The 20,831-nt window shown below is 40.9% G+C and overlaps 1 protein-coding gene across 2 annotated transcripts in view; it reads left to right on the plus strand.

Moving 5' to 3' along the window:
* UST (uronyl 2-sulfotransferase) overlaps positions 1 to 20,831 on the plus strand; it is a 291,863-nt gene that overhangs the window by 240,966 nt on the left and 30,066 nt on the right. For both annotated transcript variants that reach the window (XM_025422524.3, XM_025422523.3), the window contains exon 7: positions 1,344 to 1,501. In XM_025422524.3, coding sequence (XP_025278309.1) covers positions 1,344 to 1,501 — 158 coding nt within the window. The remainder of the gene's footprint in view (positions 1 to 1,343; positions 1,502 to 20,831) is intronic.

Below are 20,831 nucleotides of genomic sequence, written 5' to 3' on the forward strand. Positions count from 1 at the left end.
TCTCTGAGGCAGGACACAGATGATTCTGGTGCTAGTCTAGCTATGGTTTGATTTCATTGTACTAGACCAGCGTGTAGCCTTGAAAAGAAATGACAGTAACACACAATGAATATTATCCTCATGTAATGAAAAATAAGCCTGCTACCAGAAGTGATGCTTTGCCCCAAAAGGAACATTGATGAGAAGGTCAGTGTATTTCTGAAAAGACCAAGATAAGAAACTATTTCTGAAGGGCAGCCCATCCCTTGTCCTTTCTGCTTGCACTCTGATCACTGCTTAATTACTATGTGCGTTGTTATTGCTGCTTTGCTGAGTTTACTGGAACACGGGACTTTGTTTACGGTATAACTTCTCGGACTAAAAGTGTCGGTTTTCTGCTTTATCATAAACTTCCTGAGTTCAGGAGGCCTCCCTCCTCCAGCCCTCACCCCTGTATAAATGTCTCCTGGTTCACGGTCAGTGCTTCAAACACTGGGAAGATTTGGGGCCAGATGACTCACTTTCTGTCACAGTGAAGATATTTATTCTAAGAAACATGATTCTAACTCCCTCAAGTATTTTTCTTAAATTATATATTTCCTAATCTTGAGGAGAGTACTCACGATGCCTTACCCTGGGACACACATGATGAGTTTCAAAACTCTCTCACAACGCCCCCCTGTTCCACCTTGACAATTATTTGAGCTGGGCAAGGGCTATGATTATAATTTTTCAAAAAGAGAACACTGCCTTGCCCCAATTCCCTTGGACGGTAAATGCCGGCCAGGCCTGGAGCCCAGCTCCTGTGACTCTTGTCCTTTCCGACTCACTCAGATGCTGTTAGCTCAGAGACCTGTCTTGCGAATGAGATTAGGCTGTTTTCCTTCTGTAATTTAAACAAGCAAACAAACACACCTTTGTTTTTAAAGTCTTTAAAAAAATCAGATGATGAACAGACATGACCTCATACTGTTTTGATTTCTATAGAAATACCCTATCAGTAAGTTTCATTATTTCAAAATCTCTAGCCTCATTGGTTTGCTCCTTCTATTAAAAAGCCATTCTAATCGCCCCTTGATTAGTGTTTATAGGACCCACCTACCTTTGTCTGTAATTCTTCTAACAAATCTTTCAGTGAGGGCCCCTGAGGCCCTGGGCAAGGCACTGCCCACAGGCAAATGTGGTAGTGGTCAGAAGGTAGGAAAGGCAAGTGACAGCCATGTCAGGGCAGGTGCTTGGAGGAAATGGGATTTGAACCCATTCAAATGGCAGGGGGTGGGTAGAAGAGGTATGTTTTCTAGCATGTTGTTGCTGCCTTTTGAAAATGAATCTCTGATTGAAAAATCATTTTTATATCCATAAAGGGAGCCTGGTGAGTGGGCCCTTGAAAGAGCAAAACTGAACGTGAATGAAAACTTCCTGCTTGTGGGGATTCTTGAAGAGTTGGAAGATGTGCTGCTTTTACTGGAAAGATTTTTACCTCATTACTTCAAGGGTGTGCTCAGTATCTACAAAGACCCAGGTAATTCCGTTTGCAGCAAAGTCTTCGGCGTTTCGAGGGTTACTCGCCTTGACCAGGACTCAGGCCAATAAAGGAGTGAAAGCTTCTCTTCTGATAATGAAGAGAGGTTGCCCTGGTTTGCAAAGGAAGGTTAGAACCACGACATACAGATTCCAAAACCTGGAGCATCAGGTCCCAACCTAAACGTGCCACGTTTGAAAAGCCTGATGGTTCCACTTCTCTCTTTGGAAAGTGAAGCTGGTAACATTCGCATTGACCCTGTCCTATGGGTATTGCTGGGGTACACCCATGAATAGGTGTGCCCATGTTGGGGTCCACTGATGGGAACCACCGTTTGATACAGTATCTGGGCCCTATTTCCATTTGACAAAGCACTCTGGCGTATTAAATTCTAGCAGTAGAATAGGTAGAGGAGCAAATTGAAAATGCAATTATGATTTTATTCTAACAAACGGAGTGGTTTCTAAATAGAAGCAAGAAATGGAATATTCAGCAGAGCAATTGCAAAGGTTGCTCATAGTGTCACTGTAAATATAATTACTCTCAGAAATCCATCATTTATTTTTCTCATTATTACTTTATCCTGAGAGAAAGGCAAACAACATTGTTTCTTTCCGGCTCTCCCTAATCTACTGCTGCCACAACAAGCCTTGCATACTTATTCACTGATCTGTTTGTTGTCTTGTTTTGTCATCCTGAAATGGGAAGCTGTCTTCTGCTTTATAGAAATGAGGAGCAGACTGAAAGGCCACCCCAAACACAGCCCTGCTGCCTCCCATTGGACCTCACACCACACCTGCATCATTGGCAGGTGCTGATGCCCATGTGAACTGACCTTTGCCCTAGATCTTGTCACATAAGGTGGCCCTGCCACCACCAGGGGTTTGCAGGAGGAACATGGCTGGTGGGTGGATGCTGTCCTAGTGTCTCAGCTCCTTTATTCAGAGATGACGTACCTACACATGGGAACATGACTGCGAACCTTCACGTGTACCCTGCAGGTGTGTCTCCTCAACAGGAAATGTGGTCTGAATAGCTAGAAGCATAATAAGCCCTAGTCACCTTTTGAAACTAGGCCTTCCTTTGACCCTTCAACAATGGGCAAATTAAAGGATTTAAAGAGCCATGCCATGACCAATTTTTAGCTCTGTAAGATAGCATAAACTCGAGTCTTTGTGCAAGGTGGGGTCTTACACTAAATTAGACTTTTTTGAAGAAAAGGTTTAGATTATTCATTGTTATTTCCACTCTTTGGCTTTATCTTGTTGTAGAGCATGCATGTGTGCATGAGTGCGTGTGGGTGTGCACATGTTAGTGTGCATGTATGTGTGATACACAGTAGGAGATAAAAGGTGAACGAAATCCTGCGGACACGTGGTCATCAAAAAAAAAGTGAAGGCACTCTTGTCTCAGCATTTGAGAAGAGTTTTGGTGAGTCTACATCACATACATCGTCTGTCCTCAGACCAGGAACTGGTGTCATTCACAGGTGCCATAGCCCTGCACGCGGAAAGTCAGTATCTGGGGTGTGAGCCTGATAATTTAGGTGAGGGTATTTTTATCTTTGTTCTTCTTAAAAACAAATAAACCGCAAATCAAAACCTTAAGCCCAAAGAGCCCGCTTACCTGCTGTTGTCAGAATCTATCATCTTGACCTCTTAGCTGTTTTCTCCATTTAGATATGTGCCTTCTCAAAAACTGGGCCTTGGTCCATGATCTACAAGCATGTTAATTGAAGTAGAACATATTTCTGAAAATTGAGTTACTATTAGCTCTTTTGACTTTAGCCACCATCTTTCCACCTATAATTTAAAGATTTTCATCCTTTTGAGTTTGGTATAGCAGTATATTAAATACTCTGAAGCTTGCTGCCTTAGAGATGGTAAGGGTTTTCTGATACTCCCATGTAGTGGGATGAGAGGTTTCCCTAGGACCGGAGCCAACACATGACCAGTTCACACCATCCAGCTGTATTAGTGGTTAAAATAGTGAAATATGGCTATACTGCGTGCGGCGACCACCCTCCAGGTACACCTGCCACCCTGGCTGCCCCTTACCACCTCTTCCCCCCATCCAACAGTAAAGTAACAAAAGGGGTAATTCATGGGCATAGAATCTTCAGAACTCTGGCCTAGCTGGTGAACTCTGAATTCAGGTCCTGGGTGAACTGGTTGCCACATACTTTGAATACCACCCCAGTATACCTCTCTCTGCTGCCACACAGCCTGCATTGACAAATTGAACCCTGGAGTGATTGCTCAGGACTTTCCACCATGTTTTGTAGTCTCTTGGGCATCTTCTGGAGAGATTTGTGGTGACATTGAAGGCCAAGCAGTTCCACACTTGCTCTGTTTCAAGGAGTGCCACATCCTTGGGGACCAGGGGATGGGAAATGAGCATCCACTCCCAGCCCATTTCTCAATATATTTGAGCCTCTATGAAGCTGAAGCACCTGTACTGTTTTCTCATGACCAGCATAAGAAAACCACATGTTGGTGTCAGCCAGATTAAAGGAACAGTGGCCACAAGTCATTTCTGTGATTTCATACCAGAGCTGTCTCATCAGCACATTTTTAGTCTAAATCCTTGGATTATGGCACACTAAAATCATCACTCTTGCCCTTTATTAAAGAATCTTATAACTGAATAGCCTAGAGAACAAAGGGAAGAAAAACTAAAACCTAAGATACTGAAGGATCTAGTGACCCTTAAATCATCATAGATTAACTCCATAGAGCTGGATTGAGGTGCACAAACTTCACTGGCACTTGTCCTGTTATTTTTTAAAATGCAGGTGTGTGCTGATTTTTAGTAATTCCCTTCCAGCAATACAAAACACATTGAGATCCGTTTCACTCCTGAAGAAAAAGCACTAGTAGCAGTAACTGTGTGGGGTGCCGGTAAAAATAGTAATGTCTGTTTGTCAAACGGGTTGTCACTTATTCTAGATAGGAATGATATTCCTTAATTTCCTCCAAACAGTACTACTTGTTTCAATAACCCACCATATAGGGAAGTTGATAACTTCTCTACATAACTGCTTGACTGTTTGCTCCCACCCTGTTCATTTCTTATTGGAGAGTATGCTGACAAGTAAATTTGGCTCCTTCCAAAAATATTTGAGAAACTTAATTTTTAGGAATTAAAAACAATAGCTTTTTAAATTAATGTTTGCATTCTGCAGAGACCCATTTAGCATATCTCAGAAGAAATTTCTAATAGTAAGCACTCAGAGGAAAATAAAAAATGAATTTTAGCATGTGAATAACCAAGAGACTATGCTCAGATGTTTCTTTTTTTTTTTTTTTTAAGATTTATTTATCTATTCATTAGAGACACACACACACAGAGGCAGAGACACAGACAGAGGGAGAAGGAGGCTCCATGCAGGAAGCCCAATGTGGGACTCAATCCTGGGACTTCAGGATCACACCCTGAGCTGAAGGCAGGTGTTAAACCGCTGAGCCACCCAGGGATCCTGCTCAGATGTTTCTTACAAGCCTGGGGAGCAGTTGCTGATGTGTAGGCAAGTACCCTGGGAAGGGGTGCGGGGCACTTAGTAAATACCACCCAACCTTGGTTTGAGTTTGAATTAGGGAGAACCAAGCCCCAGACAAGTGTACAGGGTAAGGCAGCCGACCTCACTTGTTCAGCCTACACAGTCTGAATTGTTTATTGATTAGTCTTAATTGTATTTGCTCATTATTTTCAAAATAAGAAACTGGAGGTGGCCCAGAGAAATGGAAAGCCTTCAATATATGGAAGTAAGGGCACCTGGGTGGCTCAGTCAGTTAAGCGTCTGCCTTCATCTTGGGTCATGATCTCAGGGTCCTGGGATGGAGTCCTCCCTTGGACTCCCTGCTCAATGGGGAGTCTGCTCTGTCCCTCCTTCCTCACTCATGCTCACGCTCTCTCTCTCTCTCTCTTAAATAAATAAGTAAGTAAGTAAGTAAGTAAGTAAGTAAGTAAGTAAGTAAAATACTTTAAAAAGAAAAAAAACAAAATGTGGAAGGGACAGAACTCACATGTTCCTAAGCCGTGAGTATTTTGTTCATGCTTTTTCACCTTCGCTCTTATAAACTGACACACTGTGAGCCACCAATATTTTTCTTAGTCGTAATTTCTTTAGGAGCTAAAATCACAGTGGTGTTAGGAGCCAAAATAAATAAACAAATTAAATAAAGACAGAGAACATGTGAATATCTGTGATAGGAACATTGCTTAAATGAATGTCCCTTGGCTTGGCAAATAACCGAGCTGTTATAGTTCAATAGCGCCACCTAGCACCCAGACGTTGGAACTGTATGAACTAACATTAACTCCCATTACCTTTCCCCTGCCTGGAGACTGGAAAGTTGATGTGTCCAATTCTTTTCCCTTGTATTTTAAATACTTTCCATTACTAACATTACATCAGCATTCATTTTCAACTTTGTTCCATTATAAATGTAAACATTGGCGCCACAGTAGGGAATTTCCTAGACTTCTGTGGGCTGCTTTGAGACTCTGGCCACCAACTATTACAAAGGAAAAATGTGTAATTCCAAACAAATGACTTACATACTAACTCTGCAGAGTTCATTCATAAACTGGGCGCTTTGGGGTTTTTTAATATTCTTATTTAAATATTTTTAGAAACAAGATAGAGTACAAATTTAAATATTCTTTTACTATGCTTGAATGCTATTTTGACCTCTCAGTAGGAGTATAGTATGTATTCTGAGTCCGTGTGCATTGCAGTATTCAAATCTGAGGACATTTACATAGAAAATAATAGCAAATACGTAGAAGAGGAAATTTAATATAGTATGCTATAGGGAAAATTCAAGTGTTCATTCATTAACAATAAAAATGCCAGATTGGTCTAAAACAAATACTAAGTGATTAAAGCTTTGCCTCTGTATCATAAAGAACAGCCATTCTTTAAGGGAAGAACACTGAGTTAGGAGTTACAGGAGCCTCTAGTCCTCTTTTTTGCCAGGGTTCTGTCCACACGACCCAGGGTAAATGTGTATTTGGTGGCTGATCTCTAAAGGCTGACTTATTTTGATACTAAAGCATCAAGCAGAATATTTGAAGGCTGCATGTCCTACCTTTGTTGGATAGCACAATTATAGGGTACTTCCCCTCCCCCAAGCACAACAGTCCAACAGTCCCCATTGCCTTGCTAATTTCCAAATTAAGCGATGGTGGCTATCGCCACCTAGAGGACATAACAGAATCCTAGATGGAGGGATATTGGTTCAGAAGCTCCTCTTCCCTATAGGTAATGATATGGAGGTGGCCATCTCAAAGTCTCTGGTCACGGTGTCCATTCCTTTCTTTCCGTACAGTATACGTTTCTGTCAAGAAAGCGGGATATCATAATGGTTAGAGCACAGAATCTGGAGTGGAGAGCCTGGCTGCTAAAGCTGCTCCTTCACTGCTGTCACCACAGGCAAAGTAGAATCCCTCTGAGCCTCGGTCTCCCCATCTGTATAAGATGCATGAACAAGGGACGCCTGGGTGGCTCAGCAGTTGAGCATCTGCCTTTAGCTCAGGCATGATCCCAGATTCCTGAGGTCCAGTCCCACATCGGGCTCCTTGCATGGAGCCTTCTTCTCCTCCCTCTGCCTGGGTCTCTGCCTCTCTTTCTGTGTCTCTCATGAATGAATGAATGAAATATTTTTTAAAAAGATGCATGAACAATATCTACTTCACAGGGCTGTCATGAGACACAACTGATCGAATCCATGTAGAGCCTTAAACCCAGAGCTTCACATATGATAAGAGTTCAATAATTAGCTATTCACTTACCAGCCACATCATAGGAGAAAAACGGGGTCTGTGTCTATGAGAAACAGGACATCATGTTGTCTTTGTAACCTCTACATCTTGAGAGAAAGAGAATATATGATGAGCCTTGACTTATTTTGACAGTTACAACTGACCTGTAAAATTGTGCACCTTTAGGAAATAGTATTTCTGATTTAGGAGGAGGGAACAATTACATTCTGGCTAATATTCTATTTCTGTAACAAGTATAGGGAATAAGTGTATTGGAAATATTACCACAGTGATGCCTTCAGAAGCTGAAAACACACATCCTCCAAGTCATTGAGGATTTTTTTAAATTATCCGTTTTTATACCTCAACTCTTGCCAGAATTATCAGGGAGTGAAGGTTTCAACTTTAAAATGAAAGCCTCTGTTGAGATATGATTGGGGGTAATTACCATTAACTTGTGCTGAATGTTGAATTTTTCAGACTGCTATATCCCATGATATTTAGTAGATATAGGTTGGGTGTCCAGAGATTTAATGGATGTTATTCTAAGTAAGACCCTAAGATTAAGTTCTTGAAAAACTTTCATTTGTGCAAAATTTTTAGATTGCTGTTAATAAGCTTCGTCCAGCAGGTGGCAGTGTCTCCACTTTCTTAAGGACGTGCGTGTAGTTTCCTCATACAGTTTGCATCTGTAGACAGGAGTTTACATAATGCCTGAACACAGATGTATAATTATGCCCAGTTTGGGGACTAAACATGGAACCCCAGATATCAAAAGGATTCCAAGTACAATTGGTTGCAGTAGTCCAAACTACATAAGAGGAGAGCCATTGGAGTGGGGGTAGAGGGAGTTTTACAATCCAATAACTTTATGTGGGTTAAGGAAATACATATTGTAAACTCTGGTTTTGTAAAAATAATCCATCATTCTGCAATGTCTGGATTAAACAGATGCTGTCTTTAATCTTTAATTTCCATTGTTATTTGCCACTTCCTATTGCTTTTGTGCTACAATGAAATTCAAAAATATTCTGGAACCTGATAGAGACACAAGTTATGGCTGGGAGGAATTCAGGCTATCCATTTACAGAGACCAATGAAGTTGTTTAAAGAACTCAACTGTCATTTATAAAAATAGGACCCCGCTTGCTACTGGCTCATCTGCCATCAGTATTCTCCACCAATATTTGTTTGTTCACCAGCCATGTCCTGGGCTCAGATATTAATCGTGTTGGTACTAGATTATGTGTGTGTGTGTGTGTTTATGTTTGCATCCATTCATGTTCAAAGAGCTAAACTCCTTATTATAGTGCAGCCAGCTCTGAGTGAATAGCCTTGGATCAGAAAAGCAGTAACAGTTCCTAAATAATAATAATTTGCATAGCAATTTACAGTTTATAAAGCACTTTCATATAGATCTCATTGGATTCTTCACAAATCCTCTGAGATTGAGGAAGACAAAATTTTTGTCTCATTTTCTAAACAAGGGAACTGAGATTCAAGGAGATTGAGCCACTTGCCTGCAGTGGCCTAAGTCCTAAGTGACCACAGACATTTGAGCTTCTGTCCCAGGAATCACCACTGACACCATAAACCTGTGATTCTTTATAGTTAATCACTAACTCAGAGGTTAGTAGGTATTAAGCATTCCTAGTATGTATTGCAGTTGAAGGTAAGAGCTTAAAAATAAAATCCAGAGGTTATATTTATTTAACATATGGTCTATGCACTAAGGAATATGATGTCAGAAAATGTCAGATCACTAAGGTATTATCATAAGCCAGTGTATGGTAATCCACTAGAAGAAAATGGATCCATTTGACAGCACCTGATACCTTCATGGTCGGGGGTGGGAGGTTAAAAGGGAACTTAGTGCTAGACCTTTAAAACAGTATCTAAAAACTAAAACTGAATACCTGTAATTGTTTCATTTGTAGCTGCTGAGTAAATAGTTTGAATTAACATATAAATATGAACATTCCTTTAAATGAACTCCCAGACACTTAGGGTTTTTCAGTGAATGCTTGCTGAAGAGAACTCTGTAACCACAGTAGCTTTATTTACTTATTTACTTTATTTACTTATACATCACTTTTTTACAAAGACTAAGCCTTCAGGGGTGTTTAATTGATTTTATGAAAGCTATATTTGCAGCATTGTATATATACATATATATGTAATATATTTGTAAAAGAAGTATATGTATACTTCTGACCCGTTTCAACTATCATTGTTCATTTTGTTGAAAATAATAATTACCTTGAATTATGTATATTTAAATGTATTTGTGTTTTCCACTTGCTAATTAATTTGCCTTAGTACCATCCCTCCTCCAGGAGAAAGCATGTTCAGTTTTATTATTTAAGAATAATGGGAAAATAGGACCTAATTCACATTGATTTTCTAGTGATAACTTTCCAAAAGTATCTCTCTTCTGTGAAAAACTAGCATTTAAATAGCAGATATAACCTGAAAATACCAGAAAAATTCTACAAACATATTCGGCAAATGTTTGAGTGTCTGCAATACGCCAGTTTTGGGGAAGGGTGCTACAAAGATCAAGAAAGCCTGAAAGCCATCACAAATTGGGCTGGGAAGTACTTCCTAGTGAAGATATTTGTGCCAGGCCTAGAAGGGTTCTCATCAGATGGTTGTGGAAGGAGGCATTCTAGGTAGGAAAATAACATGAGTGTAGGCAAAGAGGGATGAAGGTGCAGATCTGCCTGGAATGCGGGGGTGCACAGGGGGATGGCCCAGCCCACATTGGCCCTTGCCTGCAGACCCTGCCTCTTGGAGCTGGAGGGCTTCATTCCTCATAGCTCAGTCATCCTGCTGCTACTAAGACAGTCCCGCCCAAGGCAGGAAGAGTTTCAGCAGCCTCCACTCTCTGTGTGGTACAACCTGGAACTGAGTCACACATACTAATCTCAGAACCAGTAGCCAAGCCACAGTTGCCAGAGGGCCATGTGTCAACCTCCCACTCCCACCCCAGTCCCCTGCCCTCTGCCAAGGCTGACCACCACCCAAGAACCCCTCACTTCCTAGCAGTGTGTCAGGAGACTGCCAGGTCCCCATGTTCCTACCACTAGGGTTCTTCCTCCTCGCTCTCTTCCTGTCTCCCAACCTAAGATCCAAGCACCCTCTAGGCCGGGGGCACCCACTGGCTGCACGCCTTGCACTGTCCCAGGGGCCCCCACCACTTGTCTACAGACACCAGATTCAGCCCTTTGCCTACCCGCATGGACTTCCTGTCTGTTACCAGTTAATCCCTGACCCAGGTCTGAGCTGGGTGGGTCCCCAGGCATCCCCAGCTGGAAGCCCTTGGGATCATCCTTCCAGAACCGTCACCCTCAGCCTCTGCCTCCCACACTACACATCCCAAGAAATCGATCTCCTCTGTGTCCCAACCTCATCATCTGGAGAACCCCAGATGCCCCCTACTGTGTGGCTAGGCAGAGGAGTGTACAGTTTTCTTTCCTATGATTCATTTCCCCAAACAAAAAACTGCCTAACAATATCTGGGTTTGTGGTGAAGGTACCAGCGTTCTTCTGTGTTTAAAGGTGAATTTCTTCTACTTGAGAACTTAATCACTTCTACTTTGAGCAGTATTTAGTTGAGCTTGACAGGAATATGCTTTGCACTGAGTAAGAGCATTACTAAGGGGGAGGGCAGATTAGTCACCAGAGTCTCAATTTTTGGATTTCCCTGATAACTCCACAGAGCTAAAATGCTTCTACAGCCTGAGCAAAGAAGATTAAAGAAAGACCTGACCCCCAGGGGTGATCGTTGATCTTCATAAAAGACCCTGTGATCTTACTAATCTTTCTTGCTCAAACTGCCAAGGTCCCTGCCCACACTACAGATTCATGTGGTGATGTGCAAAAGGCCCAGACAGAGCATTTCAGAACTCTCTTTGTACCCTTGGCTCCTGGCCTAGCCTCTCTGACATTCTTTGCTTATAAAATGTACCCCCAGCTGGGATGAAGTACAATCCTTACCCATTCTGAATGACTCAACACTTTACAATGGAAGCTTCTATTTTTGTTCAGCTAAATCTTTTTCAAATAAAAATATCATCTGATTTTTTTAACATTTCAGGCATTTGTATCAACATACAATGCTCTAACTTTTCACATCTTGCAAATAGTGTTGAACTGTGAGAGAATACAGTGAAAAACTGAAAACATACCTGTCCAAAGATTCACAAAACATTGCTGCCTTTCGTGGTTCCTTGTGGGTTATATTAAGCACATTTATTTCATTGTCCACCATCCCATGGAGAAATCCAGCATAATTCCCCACTGATGAAAATAGGAAAGTTTTGTTTGTCAAGTGGAAGTTTCAGATACTCTGACTGGAAAGACTTAGCTCCCAGTTTTCACCCTGTGCTCATAGGGACTTTTGCTGTATTGTCACAGCCAGACCCTGGTTGAGCTATTTTTCAAAAACACGTGTTCCTAGAATTTTATTTCCCTGTTTTAAAACTATATTTATTAAAGTGATGTGTACATAAAGTTAAAAATCCAATAATGCAAAAAGATGTATAATGACAAGCAGCAGCTTCCTATTCCAACCATACCCATCACAGAGTTGGATTTTCCAGAAGCAAATGCCTTGAGCACAGTTAGCTGTTACTTCTGATAATCACCACACTACTTATAACTAGTATGCACAGGCTACTATTTCTTGATTGATTACTTCCAGACATTATTTAGTTTTCTTATTCCATCACCCTCAACTCTACTTCCTCCTCTGTCCTCCATTCTCCTAATATGGTTATATCCACATTTTAGATGTGTAGTCCTGTTTATATTACTGTGACTACATACATTTTATTGGCTGCTGATCCAAGTAGTACACCATGATTATATTTCATTTCTTGAACAATTTATTGTTTTTCCTGGAATTAATTATTGCCTCAGTTTTTTTAATTTGTTTAGATTTATTTGCACCTACCAAAATTTTTCATATATGCTGTCACATCCATTGTATCAATACTATTTTTGATATTTTCAATATTATTACCAGATAAGAACATTAGTTCCATTTGCCATTCCTACCTCCCCCACCCCAAGACCCCTTCCCTTTTTCCCACCCAGAGCTCTTTAACTTCCTACTTCAATCTGAGCTGATACTTACTCAGAATCTCCCTGCAACTTCTCTTTAACACATTTCTGTGTTGGGTTCCTGGTCTCCTGAATTCCAAAGATCTTATTTCTTGATTTAATCATTCATTTTACTTCAAGATATTCTCAAATTGCTTCCTGATATAGATGGGTGGAAGATACATTTATTGAGTCGTTGAATGTCTAAAAAGCTTAATGTTATATTTCACTTCTTTCTCTATGACTTTCTCATTCTCATTGTCTCTCTCTCTCTTTCCTGGGGTCTTCTCTGTATTCTGGTTATGAAATTTTACAGTATGCCTCAGTTTGCTGAATACTCAAGCTTTATACATACATACACACACATATACACACACACACACGTAAGTTTTATATATGTGTGTATATATATGTATATAGTTACTTTTTTCAAGTTTTTTAACATACAGTGTTTTATTATTTTCAGGTGTACAATATAGTGTTTCAGCTACTTTATATATCACCTGGTGCTCATCACAAGTGCAGTCCTTAATCCCCCTCACCTATTTAATCCATACTCTACCCCTCTCCCCTCTGGTAACCATCAGTTTGTTCTCTATAATTAAGAGTCGGCTTCTTGATTTGTCTTTCTCTTTTATTCCTTTTGCTCATTTGTTTTGTTTCTTAAATTCCACATATGAGTGAAATCACTTGGTATTTGTTTTTCTCTAACCGACTTATTTCACTTAGCATTATACTTTCTAGTTCTATGCATGTAATTGCAGATGGCAAGATTTCATTCTCTTTTTCAATAAGATTTTTTTTTTATTATTTATTTGAGAGAAAGTGTGCACACATGAGTGGGGGTGGAGGGGTGGAGCGAGAAAGATCAAATCTCAAGCAGACTCCACACTGAGTGCTTAGCCAGATGTGGGGCTTGATCTCACACCCCTGAGATCATGACTTGACCTGTAATAAAGAGTCAGATGCTTAACCAACTGAGCCACCCAGGTGCCCCAAGATTTCATTCTTTTTATGACTGAATAATATTCCTCTATGTGTGTGTGTGTGTGTTTGTGTGTGTGTATACCATATACCATATCTCCTTTATGCATTCATCAATCGATGAGCACATGGGCTGCTTTCATAATTTGGCTATTGTAAATAATGATGCAATAAACATAAGGGTGTGTGTATAGCTCTGAATTATTGTTTTCGTATTCTTTGGGTAAATACTAAGTAGTGTGATTGCTGGCTCATAGGGTAGATCTATTTTTAACTTTCTGAGGAACCTGCACACTGTCTTCCACGGTGGCTGCACCAGTTTGCATTCCCACCAACAGTGGAATTCCTTTTTCTCCACATCCTCACCAATACCTTTTGTTTCTTGTGTCATTGATTTTAGCCATTCTGACAGGTGTGAGGTGAGATCTCATTGTAGTTATGATTTGCCTTTCCCTCATGATGAATGATGATTAGCATCCTTCCATGTCTGTTGGCCATTTGTATGTCTTCTTTGGAGAAATGTCTGCTCTCTAGACATTTCTTTAGGTTGGATCATTTGTTTTTGGGTCTTGAGTTGTATAAGTTCTTTATATGTTTTGGGTACTCACCCCTTATCAGATATATCATTTGCAAATATCTTCTCCCACTCCCTAGGCTACCTTTTAGTTTTCTTGATCGTTTCCTTTACTGTGAAGTTTTTTGTTTTGATGAAGTCCCAATAGTTTATTTTTGCTTTTGTTTCCCTTGCCTATGGAGACATATCTAGAACAAAGTTGCCACAGCTGATAAATGGTTATTTTCAAGCTTAAAACTCATGTCTTTTCTTTTTCTTTTTTTTTCTTACATGATTTTATTGCTACCATTTTCTGTTTCCTTTATGAAATGCTGTTGGTCAGATATTTGAGCCCCTGGATTCATTTTTTTCTATTTACTTTATTATTTTTGCCTCTCTTAGTTTTCATCTCTTCTACTTTTTCCCTCTGGAAGAGTTTCTCATTTTCTATTCCATTCATTCTGCTGAATATTCTCTTTTCTAAGAACTCTTTTCTAATCTTTTTTCTTCTTATATAATATCTTTTTCTTATTTATTGAATGCAACATCATCTTAAATCTCTGAAAATTATAGAGATTTTTTTTTTAATGTTTTCACCTATCCCCTGCATTGCCTCTATTTGCTCCAGGTTCCTTTTTACTATTTTGGATATTTGGACCTCTCTTTTTTGGACTAAGGTCTTTCTTATGGTAATCTTTGTCAGAATTTATATTAAGGGTGAACCACTAAAAAGCTCATTGGAAATGTTGTGCAATGAGGGAGGCTTATCAACTAATGGACTCCACTTGGGCTGATCAAATAATAATAGAAGTTTTGCTGGAAAAACATTTTTTAGTGATTGTAGGTCCTTTTTTCTCTGGAGTTTGTTCAGTTTCCCCACTGAAGAATTCTCAGAACATCTGCTTGGGGGATGGGAGGTGAGGTGGGATAAGAGAGTGGAGTGAACATCTGGTGGCTGGTGTTGGAACAGGAGCTGAAGGTCTACGTTCAATGCAACATTCACTTGGTTGTTCTTATATTAGCCCGCACTCTTCCCTTCTTTCCTCTGGGTTAGCAAATTAGTCTGGAGCCTCTGCCCAAATTCTGTGGAGACTAATCCCACAGTTCCCAGGATATGAGGAACTTCCCTTAGAGAGAGAGAATCATTGCAAGATACCTGGCTGCATGCAGCTGTGGAGGGAATTTGAGGCCCAACTGCTTCATACCCAGACTGCTTACCTCATATCCAGCTCTCCCATCTGAGACACCTGGCACCCCACTCTGTCTCTCAGGGGCGGAGCAAAGAGAACTCATGTCCCCTGAGGTACGTCTTCACTGCAACACTTCAGGTGTGCTCCTCTGCTCTGCCTCATCCAGTGTCCTCCTTCATCAGCTTTCATCTCCCAGCAAGTGGTTGAGGTCTGTTTTCCACCAGTATCCTTCTCCAGTTTTGACATCCTTTTCCAGCTCTCCGTGGGACCTTGCATTCTTTGATAAGAGTATGATCTTTCACTGTCACTGTAGATTTTCAAAGGAGAGGAGTTGGAGGCATGTAATTAGCCTACTGCAGTTGCTAAGACTTGTTCTAACTACCTGAACTTTAAGATCCTGCTACTGGTTTTATGTTAGGTACATTACAGCCGTTTCTCTCATTACGTAGCCGCAATGTGACTTGGACCATCACACCATCTTTAGCAGCTGTATCTGGGGATTATAGTACTGGTGGGATTTCTAAAGTAAAGCAACCAATAACTAGACCCCTTCATGGTAATTTATCAATTAAATTCCATTGGGTTTTTACTGAATGATGTTATGATGTTACTACAATGAAGTTCCAAACTACTGTTTGAAAAATTACCTTGAAGACAAATCAAGGCCATAGTGGAGATCTCTTTGATGGGAGATAAAGCAAATTCTAAGAACTGATAAAAAGACACTCTCATTGTCAGAGGCAGAGCGTATGACCACCCAAAGATCACGTTCCATGGAACTTGGCGGAAACAGGTGTCTCCATTTCGTATGCTGTCATGTGTCACTTCGGGGGGATGTGTCTCCTTTAACTTATGCAAGGAGAGTGGCAAAGGCATCCGGATGGGAGAGTCGAGGCCCTCAGTTGGTGAACGCTGTCAGTCAGCTAAAGTCCCAAAGAAAAGCAGCCATTGAGGGGGTTTCTCAGCAGCAGCTGCTTTAGTAACAGTAGCAGCAGCTCATATAACAAATGTTTCATGACGAATGCAAACAAAAGCCAGCTCTGAAATTCCAGCCACGCCATGTCCGAGCCAGTTCAAAATCGTATAACCACTCTGTTCAAGTTTTTCCCCCTCTCTAAATGCATTCCATATGAGCCGTGGTGTGGGACTGCTGAGTTCGCCTGCATTCACTCAGAAAGCTGTTTTTAAAGCCCAGACTGAAGGGAAAGTCAGTCAGTGGGAAAACAAACTCAAAGAAAACACTGGGACTCAGGTGTGGGAGGTGTGTTTGTTTTCCCCAGCCAGGCATGCCCCCCGGAATGGGGGTGGAGGCTGGGAATCCGTGAGCTGCCCTCTGCAGGGGCCTGGGAGTGTGACCAGGCTCCAGCAGGGCCCCTGGCTCTGCAGTGGCCCTGGCTGTGGCGGACCACTGTTTCTCAAAGTGTGGTCCGGGGACCAGTGCCAGTCCTCAAGCTGCTCGCTCCCAGCTCATGATAAGATAAGGGCAGGAATTGAGAGTAAGGCTTTAGAAACTTGGATGGTAATTCGGCATGACTGTGATCACTTTTCTCAAAACTCACTCATATTATAGTTTATAAAAGCATCAAACTGAAATAGATTATGGGGGGATAAGCCAGAGATTGTTTGAGAAACATTGCTGTCTATTCCCTTACTGTTGTGGGCTGCCAGTTGGAAGGTCATCCAGTCAACAAGACCGTACCTAAGGCATTTGAGGCTTATGAAGTGCCATGATTCTTCCATATGGTTTTGCTTTCTTGGCTTCAAAACTCAAACTACTGCTCCAAGGTAATGGCCAGACACCCCAACTCAAAGAGGTATGATACTTTGAAACTCTGCCTTCCTAAAGCTGGTGCCTTTTTGACCTTAAAACCTTTAAAAGTAGCAATTCACATTAGGATAGCACTTTTACAGTTAGCAAAGTACTTTGGAATTATGTTGGCTCACTTTTCCCTCACGACTCTATTAGGTAGTGTTTTGGGTTGAATTATGTCCCTTAACTAGATATGTTGAAGTCCTAACCCTGAATCTGTGCAGGTGGCCTTATTTGGAAATGAGGTCTTCACAGATACAAGCACATTAATATGTGGTCCTACTGGATTAGGGAGGACCCTAAATCCAATGGTCTTCTTATAAGGAAAGAAATATCCAGACGCAGGGAAGAAGGAAGGCCATTTGAGGATGGAGGCAGAGATGGCAGTTTTGCTGCCACAGCCAAGGACCACCAAAGATTGTCAGCAGGGATAGTCAGAAACTAGAAAGAACAGGAAAGAGTCTTCTCTGAAGTCTTCAGAGGGAGTATGGCCCTGCTGACCCTTAGATTTTGGACATCTAACCTTCCAAAAGGTGAGAGAATGCATTTCTGTTGTCTTAAGCCATCCGGTTTATGGCACTATTATGGCAGTCCTAGGAAACTAGGTATAAATCCTCCTCATCCCTATTTCCAGATGAAGGCCTGGAGGTTTGGTGATGATAAATAAGATCTGCTCGCTTTCAAAGCAGCTAACAAGTAGCAGAGTCTGGACTTGAACAAATGTGAGCACTGTCCTCTCCACCAGGTTATCTGTCTTTGTTGGATGAAGGAACTGGCAAAAAAAGAAATATTAACATTTGGAGGAAATTAAATAAGTGACTTTGCAACAATACAGTGAAATATCATGAGGCTATTGGTATTTTATTTGGAAGAATTGTTAGTGAAAAACAAAAACAATGACAAATCAGACATAATATCATATTTATATTATACAGTATTTATATATGTTTATAGTACACATACAGACACACACAATACGCTTAGAAGAACAAACTGGAAGAAAAAGGACACCAACAGATCAGTAGTTGTTAATTATACTTATGGATTCTAGATAGCTTTTGTTTTCTCCTTTAGACTTTTCCACATCGTCTACATTTACTCTAATAAATGTGGATTGCGAGTGGCCACGGTGTATTACAGCCTGGCCAAGTCCAGGCACTATGCCACGTGCTCTACATGCACATTGGTGTTGTCAGAGTGGCACGACGAGCTAGGTATGAAAGCTAGAGGAGGAAAAATGTCCAGTCAAAGGACTGTCTCAGAGATCTCACAGCTGGCGAGGGGCAAAGCCAGTCTGGCTCCAAACCTGTGCTCTCTCCACCATGTTTTGTGGCCTCCACTTTCATGCTCAGGGTTAAAAAAAAAAAAAGAGGCTGGTGGGAAGAGGGGACAGTTAAACAGTAAGGAATCAAGAAGAAACTGTCACTGTGGCTCCTTTGGGCAGGGCTTACACAGCCTAAGTTGTTTGTATGAAATAGAAGCATCATCCTTTTTGCCATTAGCTCTGTAGGAGCTTCTTGAAGACAGGGACCATGACACCTACCTTCCTAATTGCCCATGACAACTACTATAGAACACTTTAGAACACTTTTTTTAAAAAAATTCATTTACTTAAGTCATCTCTACACCCAATATGGGACTCAAACTCAACCCTGACATGAAGAGTCGCATGCTCTTCCAACTGAGTCAGCCAGGCACCCCTGGAACACTTTTCATCACATGTCTGCCTGGATTTCTTTTTCCTATCCTTATCTCCTTTCAGATACCCCTGCCTGGCAGATTTTGGGGAATACCACATAAAGCACAGTTACTCACCGAGCATTTCTGGGGCAAACACGTAGAAGGGCCTACTAAGGGACCAGATGTCCTCTCCACACAATCCCTAAATCTGAAGGCCAGTCAGAGCATGAGAAAAACTTTGATACTGTCTCTTTTTCATGTAGCCTTCTACCTTTCCAACTCAAATAACTCAAACCTTAACTATAAGATATTTAAGTCACTTTTTAAATAGATTATTGAAGCCTAGTTTTATTCCATTTATATCTCATACAGTTTCAGCACAGAATTTTAATTCTTATCTGTGTAATTCTTTGTTTCCATTATTTTGATCTCATGTTTATTTGTATGTTTTCCTGGAAAGTATCTCCAGATATTAGCAGATAAGCATTATAAAAGTAAAATCTTTTTTATGTAGTTCAGTACATGAAAGGCATTTGGTTCAGGCTGTTCTCTGGCATGCATCCCCATTAGGAGGCTGTGCCATTCCTCCGGAGGCTGATGAACTCAGCTCCATGGCACAGCTTTTTTAAGGGCTCAGAAGCATTCCGGTAAAGACTACCAAGACCTCCTCTTCCCAGATTCTTTTTTTATGAACTGAGTTCCCTATCTCCGGTGTCTTACTCATAGGCTATAGTAGAAACATTTTTTTTGCTCCGTGAATGAATGATGCACGATGCTTCTCCTCACCCTGAGATACAGTCCGACATTCTCATAAGAACTTGGGTAGCCATCGGTTGTACAAAAGTGGTCAAACATAAGGAAAGCCCATCCTTCCCAGAGAAGGAAATTTCCTGATAGGGAAAGGCAACTGAGTCATTTACTTAGCCAACGCTATTAGCAGACTTGCTATGGGCCAGGCAGCATGTGAGCACTTTATAGATATTAACCCAATTCATAGTCATGAGACTTGTCACTGTGGCTGAGTTCCTCCCTCCTTGGGGCCTCTGCTAACCACTGCCCCTATGCTCCCCTCCAGGAGGGCTCTTTTCCAGCTGATGCAGTTGTATGTGAAGAAAGTTTCCTCTTAGACCTTTAGCCCAGTGAGCTAGATCTAGAATGTCCTACAGGAGAGCAGAGAGAGAGGCACAGAGATAGGTGCATAAATCTGGACAATTTGATTTACAAGCTTTAAATGGCATTCTGAGGTTCATAGCCAAGGAAAGCTGGGGTGTTCCTGCCTTATGTCCCCTAGTCCACATTCCTTGCTCTTCTGGGGAGTGTCCCTCAAGAAGAGGAAAAGGAAGCTCCCACTGTGCTAGCCTTCAGTTTAATCATGAGGACTCTTTACATGATGATAGATTACTGGTGATGGTCTCTGGTCATTGTGAAATGCACATGCCATTGTTTGGATGCCATTCAGTTTTGTTTCCCCTTCCCCGTAACTAGAGACCCAAGTCCCTCTCTCGGTCATGCCTTGCCCATAACCACAATGAAACATCCTTACTGTGAATAAATGAAGTCTCTGATATGCATCCTCCAATCCATCTTTCTAGATAGATTTCTCCTGCTTTGTGCCTGTCTCCAGATCTGCAATATTCCTATTCACCTTTCCCATACCCTAAGCTGCCTCCTCCACACTACTGGCACTTGACACCTGAACCATCCTCTCCCCAGATTAGACTACCATATGGTTCACTGTTCAGAGAACTGATAAATTATTCTAGAAGTATGAAGGTATTCATAGATGACAGTAGCATAATTTATCCTGCCTACGGAAATTTCTATTAATAATGGTAAGAGTAGCATTTAGAACAGTGCTATACACATTGTGAGTACCCACTAAAATTTGGTTGAATTAGTATTGTAGGCATTTTATAAGTGTTTTATGTGGACATCCTAATTTAATTCTCAGAATAACCCAATGACATAGGTACTTTTACTATTTCCATTTTACAGCTGAGTAAACTAAAGTTTAAAGAGATATATATGACACATCACTATTTTATAAAGAAATTCCCTAGAAAAAATCATTTTAGATATTTTTTATCACATGTACTGAAAATGATTTTAAATAACTTTTTGGAGAAAATACATTGTTTTATGAATAAATTTAATGCACCAGAAATATAGGGAGGTGATGTGAACTTCCATTGGTCATTAAGCCAATTCATTAGTTTGCATCTTTGGTGCTTCCTTCCCCTT

Source organism: Canis lupus, chromosome 1 (assembly GCF_003254725.2).
Source record: "Canis lupus dingo isolate Sandy chromosome 1, ASM325472v2, whole genome shotgun sequence".
NCBI classification, from domain to species: Eukaryota; Metazoa; Chordata; class Mammalia; order Carnivora; family Canidae; genus Canis; species Canis lupus.